Source organism: Dipodomys spectabilis, unplaced genomic scaffold, assembly GCF_019054845.1.
Source record: "Dipodomys spectabilis isolate Male_0828 unplaced genomic scaffold, ASM1905484v1 ptg000145l, whole genome shotgun sequence".
NCBI lineage: Eukaryota > Metazoa > Chordata > Mammalia > Rodentia > Heteromyidae > Dipodomys > Dipodomys spectabilis.
This window is the reverse complement of record NW_024870822.1, coordinates 22906181-22918073: the sequence shown is the minus strand read 5'-3', so window position 1 is coordinate 22918073 and position 11893 is coordinate 22906181. Positions and strand designations below refer to the sequence as shown.

General features: G+C 40.6%; 1 protein-coding gene across 5 annotated transcripts; it reads right to left on the bottom strand.

The window, feature by feature from the left end:
- Positions 1-6267: 6267 nt before the first annotated feature.
- Positions 6268-11656, bottom strand: Zbed5 (zinc finger BED-type containing 5). 5 transcript variants are annotated; one of them, XM_042691641.1, is made up of 3 exons: positions 11482-11656; positions 9577-9692; positions 6268-8572 (listed from the first exon to the last, which is right to left on the bottom strand). In XM_042691641.1, exon 3 carries the CDS (start codon positions 8338-8340, stop codon positions 6334-6336), a length of 2007 nt encoding a protein of 668 aa, XP_042547575.1. In that variant the 5' UTR covers positions 8341-8572; positions 9577-9692; positions 11482-11656; the 3' UTR covers positions 6268-6333. The 5 variants fall into 5 exon arrangements, with proteins under 5 accessions (XP_042547575.1, XP_042547574.1, XP_042547578.1 ...); XM_042691640.1 differs by having other exon boundaries at positions 6268-8541; XM_042691644.1 differs by having other exon boundaries at positions 9577-9640.
- Positions 11657-11893: the final 237 nt, after the last annotated feature.

Genomic DNA, 11893 nt, shown 5'->3' with positions numbered 1-11893 from the left:
TGTCAGTCATTTGGTCTGAACTCTGGGCCTGGGCACTGTCTCTCAGCTCTTCAGCTCAGGGCTAGTATGCTACCACTTGAGCCACAACACCACTTCTGGCTTTTTCTGCTTACATGGTATTGAGGAATTGAACCCAGGACCTCATGCATGCAAGGCAAGCACTCTACCACTGAACTACCTTCCCAGCCCCTGCGGTGATCTTTAAAATACTGGTTTAGTAACACAAAAAGGGAAGCCTTGGAATAAAATCCTATTGTCTTTTCAAGCTTACTCAGTGCTGTATTGCTGTATTTTGGGTACAGGACACTTTCTCTTTTTCTTTTTTTTTTGTACTGGTCCTGATACTGAGCACTGTCCTTTTTTTTTTTTGAGCTACAGTGCCACTTTGGTTTTCTGAGTGTTTATTGGAGATAAGAGTTTCACGGACTTTTTGCCCAGGTTGGCTTTGAACTTCGATCCTCAGATCTCAGCCTCCTGAGTAGCTAGAATTATAGGCATGAGCCACCGGCACCCGGCCTTGAGCACTGTCCTTGAGCTTTTTTTGCTCAAGGCTAGTGCTCTACCACTTGAGCTATAGCTCCACTTCTGGCTTTTTTGGGGGCACTTAAGAGTTAATAGTTAATAATCTCAAGGACCTTCCTGCCAGAGCTGGTTTCAAATCTTGATCCTCCACAGCCTTCTGAGTAGATAGGAAAACAGGCATGAACTACTGGTGCCTGGCTTTGGGGGACATTTCTTTGTATGAAGTCTTATAATCCTATAATTTAAGGAGCAAGTTTTAAAATTAAGCTTAAATAATTCCTAAGAGTTGAGTGTCCTTTGTTGTTTTATCCATTAAAGATTCTTCCCATAGGGACAGGGGTAGAGTAAGGAACAGCTGTAGCAGCAAGGACATGATGGTAGCAGTGAAGTTGAAGAGTTACTTGTTAAGGCTTAGAACTGAACATTCACCCCTTTGCTTAATGAAAACAAAAGCAAATTTAGGCATTTTTACACATCAAAGGCCTTAGTACTGTATTTTTCTGACAAATTTAGGTGCTTTCAACTTAACAGTGACAGAGGGAACCTGCTGTATGGATTACAAAATGGTCCCTGCTCTAATGATTCTTCAAGGGAACTTATTTGCAGCTCTGATACAGGACTAAACTACTGGCTGAAAAGCATGACGTATTAAACTGTTTTAAAAAAAGAAGACCATTATCTTTACCGGAGTCTTCAGCAACTAAATTTATAAAATAAAGAGATCTGTAAGTATAATTATAGCTTATTCATGACTAGTACAGCCTAAGTTAATAAATAAAAGCTGTTATCAGGTATTTGATGATATTTAATGTCAGAACATGTCCTGATTTAGCTTCTGGTCTATAAAATATTACCTGTGACAGTTTCAAATGAAAATACTGGTAATTTTATATGGCTTTCTTCTAGACTACTCAGGATGATTTTGCCCAATTTAAACTGCCTTGAACAATAAAGGTCATTTATTAGCCTCTGTGACAAAAAAAAAAAAAAAAAAAGGCAAGGTGGTGATCAAGTGTGGGTCAGTGAGGGCTTTAGCTTCTCACTTTTCTGGCTTTGCTCTCTTTATGTTTGCTTTATCCACAGCAGGTAGTGAGGGACTCACATTATTTCAGCTACCACATATACAGGACACTGGTCTCTTCCTTGAGAAGAAATACCTTTTTCCCCCCCCTAAATCCCCTAAATACTGCCCATGGTTTTCACTGGGCTGTATTGGGTCATATACCATTATTCCTTGGCCAATTCCTATGGCTAGACTAATACTATACAACAGACTTACGTTGATTCCTAAAATATTTCTGCAAGGGCAATGACTCAGTGTTTTTCAAACAGTGGGTTTCCAGTTCAGGAATGGAATATGAAATTGATTTTACAGTCCTGATTATCACATATAATAACATTTAGAACATAAAATTTGAGACATTACACAAATTCAGGTTTACTATTTTAGGAAAATTTAATGTACATACATATGGATTGTAATTTTTTTTTTTTTTGGTCAGTTGTGGGACCTGAACTCTGGGCGCTGTCCCTCAGCTCTTCAGCTCAAGGCTAGTGCTCTATTACTTGAGCCACAGTGCCATTTCCGGCTTTTTCTACTTATGTGGTGCTGAGGAATTGAACCCAGGGCTTCATGTATGCAAGGTAAGCACTCTACCACTGAGCCACCTTCCCAGCCCCAAAATGTTTCTTACTATGTACTGGAGCCAAAAAGTTTGAAAACTACTTGAGTCTAATGCTCAATCAGCAGAGCATGTATGGGATGAAAAGACTAGATAGACCTAACTGAACACATTTTAGTCTTCCCTTAAATTTTCTAAATTTCAAATATTTTCTAAATTTCAAAGTATGCCTTCTTTCCAAAAAGGAACTTCATTCCTTACACTTAGGAAAGTGGTTATAATAATAATGATGGTATAATATATATATAATGAGGATGCAACAATAATAATGAGGCAATTTGTAAATTTTATCACTAGGCTGACAGTATTATGGTGCAAGACTCACTAAAAAGGCCTTGGGTTTAAAAAAACTGTACACTTCAATAACTAAGCACCTAATCCTTAAGCTAAAATTTGATCTTATCTGACAAGAACTTTAGAAAACATTTTAGTTCAATCCCTTTAAATAAACTAAGATCTAGAGAGGGGAATGAACTTAATCTTAGGCAGTTAATTAGTTGCAGAACACACCTCCCTTGATACCCAGAGTTTTTTTCCATTGTGCTAACCAACAGTGCAGTTATACTTACTCTAAAAAAAAGAAAAAAAGAAACTGAAAATGTGTAAATTTTTTTCCACAGCTAATGAATCCCTTCACAAATTTCAGGTCAATTACATTTTGGGGAGTAGACCTACATTTTTAAGGCAACAGGGAGTTTACTGAAGAAATACTGTTTTCTTTCTTTTTTTTTTGGGGGGGGGTCCGGTCGTGGGGCCTGAATTCTGCGCTTAGGTGCTGTCCCTCAGCTCTTCAGCTCAAGGCTAGCGCTCTACCACTTGAGCCACAGCACCACTTCCGGCTTTTTTCTTTTTGCTTATGTGGTGCTGAAGAATCGAACCCAGAGCCTCAGGCATGCAAGGCAAGTGCTCTACCACTGAGTCACCTTGCCAGCCCCAGAAATACTGTTTTCGAAAACCAATAAAAATACATACTGCCTTTTCTGTTTAAATGAGGTTAAGGATCATAAAGTTAATCTTACATACTGTAGGTATAGCATTCTATTTCACTTTGCTATTTCACTTTTGTGTGTGTGTGCCAGTCCTGGTGCTTGAACTCAGGGCCTGGTAACTGTCCGAGCATTTTTGCTCAAGGTTAGTGCTCCACCACTTGAGCCACAGCTCTACTTTTGGCCTTTTGGTGGTTAACTGGAGATGAGTGTCACAAACCTTTCTGACCAGGCTGGCTTTGAACTGTGATCCTCAGAACTCAGCCTCCTGAGTAGGTACGATTACGGCCATGAACCACTTGAACTCTGGGCCTGGGCACTGTCCCTCAGTTCTTCAGTCCAAGGGAGCACTCTACCACTTGAACCATAGTGCCACTTCTGGTTTTCTGGTGGTTTATTGGAGATAAGAGTTTCATTGATTTTCCTGCCTGGGCTGGTTTTGAACTTCAATCCTCAGATCTCAGCCGCCTGAGTAGCTAGGATTATAGGCGTGAGCCACCGGTACCTGGCTGATGTTTCTGTTTTTAAACTAGAAGACTAAACTCATTGAGTAGTTTTTGTTTTTGTTGGTTATAAGGCCTGAACTCTGGGTCTGGGTGCTGTCCCTCAGCTGTTCAGCTCAAAGCTAGCATTCTACCACTTGAGCCAGAGCACCATTTCTGGCTCTTTTTTTATGTGGTACTGAGGAATTGAAGCCAGGGCTTTGTGCATGCTAGGCAAGCACTCTACCACTATGCCACATTCCCAGCCCACACTTCATCTTTTATAAATAATGGTCAACATAGGTTTCAGTATTAGTCTCAGGGATGTTGTTCAGGGAAAAAATAACCAAGTGGTTTTCTAAGCAGGCAAGAAAGGGAGATTGACACTGTTGTTACTTTGCTTTGGATTTTTTTTTTTTTTTTTTTGTCAGTTGTAGGGCTTGAACTCTGGGCCTAGGTGCTGTCCCTCAAGGTTAGCTCTCTACCACTTGGACCACAGCACCATTAGTTTTCTGGTGGTTAACTGGACATGAGTCTCATGGACTTTCCTGCTCAAGCTGGCTTTGAACCATGATCCTTAGATCTCAGCCTCCTCAGTAGCTAAGATTACAGGCATGAGCCACTGGTGCCTGGCTTTGCTGGGCTTTTATAATAGGAAAGCCATTTTTATTTTTTGTCAATTGTGGGGCCTGAACTCTGGGCCTGGGCACTGTCCCTCAGCTCTTCAGCTCAAGGCTAGTGCTCTACCACTTGAGCCACAGTACCAATTCCAGCTTTTTCTGCTTATGTAGTGCTGAGGAATCAAACCCTGGGCCTCATGCATGCAAAGCAAGCACTCTACCACTAAGCAACCTTCCCAGGCCTGGAAAGCCATTTTTAAAAGGCAGTGGTTAGGGCTGGGAAGGTGGCTCAGTGATAAGAGTGCATGAGGCCCTGGGTTCGATATCTCAAAGCAGAAAAAGCCGGAAATGGTACTGTGGCTCAAGTGGTAGAATGCTAGCCTTGAGCTGAAGAGCTGAGGGACAGCACCCAGGTCCAGAGTTCAAGCCCCACAATCAATTAAAAAAAAAAAAGGCAGTGTTTAACCATAAAAGAAAAAGAAATAGAAATCTCTTCAAGATTCAGTCATGGTAACTGTAACAAGGTTAGAGTAATTAGAATTTGCTGTCATCCAATAGGTTGAAGCAAGACTCTCCTCAGAGAAAACTCAGATTAGAAGTAAAAATTGTAGCCAGGTTTAACTGGACATGATTAGACATGGCAGAGGAGATAGACACTTATTGCTTATCACTCACTGTTAAGAGTCTTTATATATATTTTAATCCTTACAAGCACTCTACAAAAGAAGTATATTTATAATTTTACAAGTGAGATAACTCTAAGCACCAGAAAGTTTGGTAGTAAAATAGGCACATAAACCCATGTATCATTAATTTAGGTTGGAATATATTGAGTTTGCAATAGTCTATATAGGAACTAGAAATTATTCCTTTTTTCCTCCCTAGAGCTGAGGACTGAACTCAGGGCCTTGTACTTGCCAGACAAGGCTCTTATACTGTGCTAAATCCCAACCCTAAGAAATTTTCTTTATACTTCCCCTCTCCATCTGTAGTTCAGTTCAAATCATAGAACTATAACATCCTCAATGACTTCTGCAAAATGATCACACTGAATTCTACCTAGAAGATTAACTGAGCAAAACAACCAAAAAACCCAAAGCCCCCCAAAAGGAGCATTGTGTATATAGGACACAATAAAGTAGGAGATCCTTATTCAATATTTTGTTGGTTATCTTCATCAACATATTTTTTTCCCTTTACTGAGCATCTCCTTTGTTTTGTTTTGTTTTGTTTCTGTTGGTCGTGGGCCTTGAACTCTGGGCCTGAGCACTGTCCCTCAGCTCTTCAGCTCAAGGCAAGCGCTCTACCATTTGAGCTACAGCGCCACTTCCAGTTTTCTGGTTGTTTATTGGAGATAAGAGTTTCACGGACTTTCCTGCCCGGGCTGGCTTTGAACCGAGATCCTCAGATCTCAGCCTCCTAAGTAGCTAGGATTACAGGGGTGAGCCACCCGCGTCCGGCGTGAAGCATCTCCTTTAGTAGAACGTTCTGCTAGAAAATGGAGACACAGCTGGATAAGACTTGCTAAGAACTTAGTGTAATAACATGGAAGAATCATTGGTCCAGAATTTAGTTGAGACAGACATATAAAATATAACTGTATAAAACAGGATCAAAACAGAAAAATAAACAACCTTGATAACACCTAAGGCAAATTAAGTTAAAGTATTAAACGCAAATAGAGTTGTCAGAAAGCACGATGGGGACAGTTTTCTGAGACCTGAGAATACAGGACTATAATAAGCTTTCCGAATGTCAAGAAGTTTCATGGGAGTGGAGGGTGGCAGGGCAAGCATTGTTAGAAATAAGAGCATGGATTAGATTTTAAAGTGTTATGGAAAAGATTTGGAATTTTATCTTGCCGATCACCATTTCCCAGTTTATAATCATCAAGTTTTCTTAGTGTAAAGAAATGCCAATAATAACATATTTGAATTTTTTGACTTAGTTTTCTTAAGACCCCAAATACCAGAAATGAAGTAAATAATCTTTTATTTTCATCTTACATTTGGTTATCAAGTGACATGCAAAACGTTCAGTTTTAATGAGAACAATGTTTTTGTGTCTTTTTATCACATATCCGCTTAATATTGGGTGTAATGTTGCTAAGTCTGATTCGCATATGAGGTGCAGCATCAAGTCTTTTCCTGTATTTTGTTTTTGTTGCAGCATAATATGAAAACCCTGTTTCACACAGGTGCATTGTAGCAAAAGGAAGAAGTACACGAACTGCACGTCTTGCAATGTTTGGATACTCTTGAATTAGGCCACTCCAAAAGTCATTCAGTGAAAGTTCACTGAAATTTTGTTTTACTTGAGAATCAGATGTTAAATCAATCAGGCTCTCATAGTCCCGTGCTACTAATGAGGCTGGTTTAACGGTTACTATAAATGGATTTCTAACCCAAGCGTTACTATCATTTGTTACAGGAAAGTATTTTAGAAGGGTACAACGCAAACCCTTAAGGTGCTGCATAATGGCATTGCAAGCATCTTTATCAACTGTAGAATTAATTTCAGCCAAAAAGTCACTGAGTGTAGGAAAGCAATCAAAATTTTCTTCTTCCACAGATGAGGCCCAAAATTCCAATTTTCTTAACAATGAGGACATTTTATCAAACACCGTAAAAACTGTAACATTTTTCCCTTGCATTGACAAATTAACCTCATTTAATTTAGTAAAAATGTCAGCAAGATATGCAAGTCTAAGCAGCCAAGATGAATTTGTTAAACAATCAGATAGTCGAAAAGCAGAATCCATGAAAACCAAGAGTTCACGCCGAAGCTCAAAAAGTCTTACAAGAACTTTACCTCGGGAAAGCCACCTTACCTCTGTGTTTAGAAGAAGTGCTGTGTGCTGAGCACCCATTTCTTCACATAAAATTTTCAGTAGTCGAGATTGATTTGGTCGAGCTTTAATATAATTGATGATTTGTACTGCTTGATCTAGCACATTTTTTAGAGATGTAGGCATTATTTTAACTGCAAGTGCATGTCGATATAACAGGCAGTGACTACTGGTACTTTCTGGAGCCACATATTTTATCAAGGAGACAGCCTCAGCAATTTTCCCATCCATTGCCCTAGAAGCATCACTACAAACATCAACACATTTTTCCCATTCAATTTCATGTTTCTGCATAAAACTGTTAATGCAGTTGAATATTTCTTCACCAGTAGCATTACTTTGCAAAGATTCACATAAGAGTAGGTCTTCCTCAATAGATTTATTAAACCTATAACGAATAAACACAAGCAACACAGCAAGTCCTGAAACGTCTGCTGATTCATCTAGTTGCAGTGAAAACCCATCACAAATTTTCAGTCTACAAACAAGCTCTTCTTCAATGTCAGCAGCTAGATCTTTAATTCGGCGTGCAACAGTACTGTTTGAGAGTTGTACAGCGTCTATTTTTTTACTGTATTGTTCGTCAAACATCCGCATCACCACATCTTTCGCACAAGGTTTGATAAGCAACTCTCCAATAGTATGAGCCTCTCCACTCAGGGCTATATGGTAACTTACATTGTATGATGCTTCTGTAGCACTTTCATTATCTGTATTAACAATTTTGGGTGTTGGGAGTTTATTATTTTCAGGTGAATCAAGATGCTGTTTGAAAAAGCTTATGTCTTTGTCTTTATATGCAGCATGTTTAGTTTCTAAATGTCTTCGAAGCTTACTAGGGGCTAAAGAACTATTTGATAAAATTTTCTTACATAACACACACTGTGCATGAGGTGCATCTCTATTTCCAAAGCAAGTAAATCCAAAAGACAAGTAACTTTCATCATATTTTCTCCTTTTTGGTTTCTTACTAAATGTTGTTATTTTATTGGAACTGGACATAAATTTGACCCTGGAAAGCTCACCTTCTGGTCTTTTAGAAACTGAAGGCTGTAACTGTTCATCTTCACTTTGTAATATTCCGATTTTTTGATTGCTTGATTCAGAGACAATTTGGTAACAAAAAGATTCTACTTCTTGTTTAAGACTTCCTTGTTTTAGCAAAAGATCCATGGGCAATGAGTTTGTAGTACAAAACATGGCTAATTTAAACAATGCATCACAAAAGTGTTGAAATTGTAAGACAGGATAAAAAGAAGATGAGAGATGATATATACAGTAATAAATCAGTTAATTTGTAAATGCTGCCTATGAATCAATGCGAAGATGGAACATCACACGCTCGCTTATCAGGTGATCTCTCATGCGACTTCCTGGTGCTCTCTGGTATGGTACACCTTTCTTAAAGGTAGATTATCACATAAAAATAAAGCTATAGAAAAGAGTTTAGTAATCTTAAACTTACATTTAAATAAGCTTCTATCAAAATAAACTATAAAGAAAAACTTGTCAGCATCAATCTTTTTCTCAAAACAGTCAGTTTAGAGAATACTAATATGCTACCAAAAATACAGGAATCATTGAGCTAAGCAATAAATAAGAGATGATGAGCCTATTTTTAAGAAAAGGATCTTTGGGAATTTATCACATAGTATGTGTTGCAAACATTTTGGAAAGGGCCATACTGCCAAGTTTTTATTTTGTGGGCTATCTGGTTTCTATTCACCTACTCAACACTAGCTGGGGCATGATAGCAGCCCATAAACAACAGATAAAAGAACAGATAAACATCATGGTTATAATTTACCAACCCCATATAATATTTCTTGTAGTATTTTGGTAAGCTGTGGACCATAAGTCAGACTATTTCTCCAGATATAAAAATTACATATATGTTTACATTATCCAAATTAAGACTTAAAATAATGTATGTTTTTACTGATTACTCTGCTTCCATTATGATAGAAGTGAAAACTTAATCATGAACTAAAGATAAGCTCTCATTTTAATTACTTCTCATATAATAAAAAGTGACAATAATACAAACTTAAGATCCTCTAATGAATACTAATTTTATTAAGCTTGAGTTAAACTTTGTATTAAAATATACAAATATGTCTATGTAAATACAGCCATTTTTTATTTAAACTTCAATCAAAATAGTTCTATTAGCTGGGCACCGGGTGGCTCTTGTCTGTAATCCTAGCTACTCAGGAGGCTGAGATCTAAAGATCACAGTTCAAAGCCAGCCAAGGCAGGAATGTCTGTGAGACTTTTATCTCCAACAAACCACAAGAAAACAGTAAGTGGTGTCATGGTTCAAGTGGTAGAGTGATTGCCATAAGCTGAAGAGCTGAGGGATAGCACCCAGACCCAGAGTTCAAGCCCCACTACCAACCAGAAAAAAAAAGTTCTATTAGCTAGAGGATAGGATACCTGAAATGAGGAATATTATCTTCTGCAGTCACACTTTCCACCTTGGCAGCTTGAAATGCAGACTCTTCAAAAGAACAAAATTAAAAGATGGGGTAGGAAGGTAAAGAACCAAAAGCCTAGAACGAAAAAAATTAAAATTATACATTTTAACAAGCAGAACTAATTACAAGACAACCACTTATCACATTTTAGACCTAGGCAGTACAAATGATTGAAACACAAGATGCCTAGCATTTAGTAAAGTATAAATGAAAGTTTTTTCATCCTGCTTAAAATTCTAGCAATTTAACGGCTTTCAAAAGCTATTTCTCCCACTATCTTCATAAAATATATATTTTAGCTGGGTGCCAGTGGGTCATGCCTGAGAAACATGGTTCAAGGCCAGCCCAAGCAGAAAAGTCCATGGGACTCTTCAATTAACTACCAAAAAAGCTGGAAGTGGAGCTGTAGCTCAAGTGGTAGAGCTCTAGCCTTGAGCAAAAAAGCTCAGGGACAGTACCAGGCCCTGATTCAGGCCCCAGGACCAGCCCAAATATATATGGATATGTCTGTGTGTGTAATTTCTCCAAAATGAAATACAATTTTAAGAAGTACATCTCCATTTAAATGTTTTTAAAACTAAGATATCTAAAATGGAATTATTCATGTTAGATTAAAAATATATGCCTTTGGCCATAACCATATTTGTCCTCTCAATAATCCATCTCTATGGCAACTATTTACTGAATAATCATTATTTACTATGTGTCAGTAACTACATTCAATTCCTAATATGGATTAACTCATCTAATCTTCAAGACAAGAACTAGGATATATATGTGTGTATGTGTGTGTGTGTATAGATGTATACACACACATAAATATATACAAAACTCCACTTTAGAGATTATAGCCACCTATCTTTTAAGTGAGGAATCAAGAACAGAGCTCCGAAAGCTTGACTGCATTTCCCGTGTACTACTACTTGCTAGTTCCTCACTGGAAGAAAACAAACAAGCAAACAAACAAACAAAAAATCCAATCTAGTACCAGGAATTGGGCTGGGCTGAGATCTGGATTGACAATACAAATGCCAGAAAATTAAACTTGAAGCAAGCAGCAGTAAAACCTATTTTGGGGGAATGAAACAACAGTAGGTTCTTCTGCCACAGTCCCAATTTGGATTTGGACAGCAAACCACCAACCAAAAAACTTTGTGGTGTCGCTGGTCCCTCTGAAAAGATTAGGCTCCTCCTGCCTTGCTATCAGCAGGCACAGAGAACAGGAGGACGCTGCTCTCAAAACGCGGATGGGAAGGGGCTCCATCCCCACCACTTCTCGGGTGCTTCTCCCAAATCTCTGTGGGCGGAGGACCTGTCCTCCCTACTTTGGCGTTTCCACGCTCCTCCTGGTAGCTGTCCCCATCTCTAGTTCCGGCTACCGCTAGTGACAAGTAACGCGATCCTTTCCCCTCCGCCCTCAGGCAGGGCCAGGAGGGCAGGGTCGCAGTACCGGCCAGTGCTAGAGGCCAAGGCCGGTGGGTAAGGACAGCCCATCCGGGCCCGACATGCAGGTCCGCGCGCCCCACTGGACGCGCGGCCCGCGCCGGCCGGCCCTCAGCTCCTCCCCGGCACCGGGGCGCGCCACCCGCAGGCCGTCGCGGCCCGGGCTGGCTTCCGGTCCGGTCCCGGCCCACCCCCGCCTCAGGGCACCCGGACAGACGTCCCGGAGGACCACCTGGAGGAAATCATCTTAGCACCCCACACCTTCTTTCCGACTTCAGCAGCGCTGGGGAGAACGGACGTGGCCGCGGCTGGGCCGCCCGGCAGCACCACGAGCCCCAGCTGAGGCAGCGACCGCCATTTTAGACAGTGCTGAAGGCAGCGGCCATTTCGGAGGGGACCGCTTTTAGCCGCTGCTCCTCACCTTCATCGAGGCCTGAGCGGGGGTCAAGAGCCAGTCGTCGCGGACTGGGGGCGGGGGCGGGAGGGGAGAACGGAGAGAGGGGCGAAAAACGAAATAGGGAGGGAGGACGTAGGGGGCCGGGGGACGCTGTCAGCTCAGCGACACCTCCTAGGCCACCTCCATAGACAGCCGGGTCGCTGCTGGCGTGGTCCAGGTCCGAAGATAAATTTGGTACTATGGAGCAGCCGAACTTGACAATCACCAGGAACGACACCGCCGCGGCCCAATCAGCGCTAGGGATGCTCCTCGCCGCCAATCTGCGTGGAGAAGTGGGGCGGGATCAAAGGAAAGCATCAAACTAGGTTGAGGCGTCGCGGCCTCTACGCTGGTCCTGAGCGTGAGGTGATTGTTCTCCAACTTCCTCGAACCGTTT

Bases quoted from the DNA above. Each gene is read 5' to 3' on its own strand.
- Zbed5 (XM_042691641.1), bottom strand. From the start codon at position 8,340: ATGTTTTGTACTACAAACTCATTGCCCATGGATCTTTTGCTAAAACAA.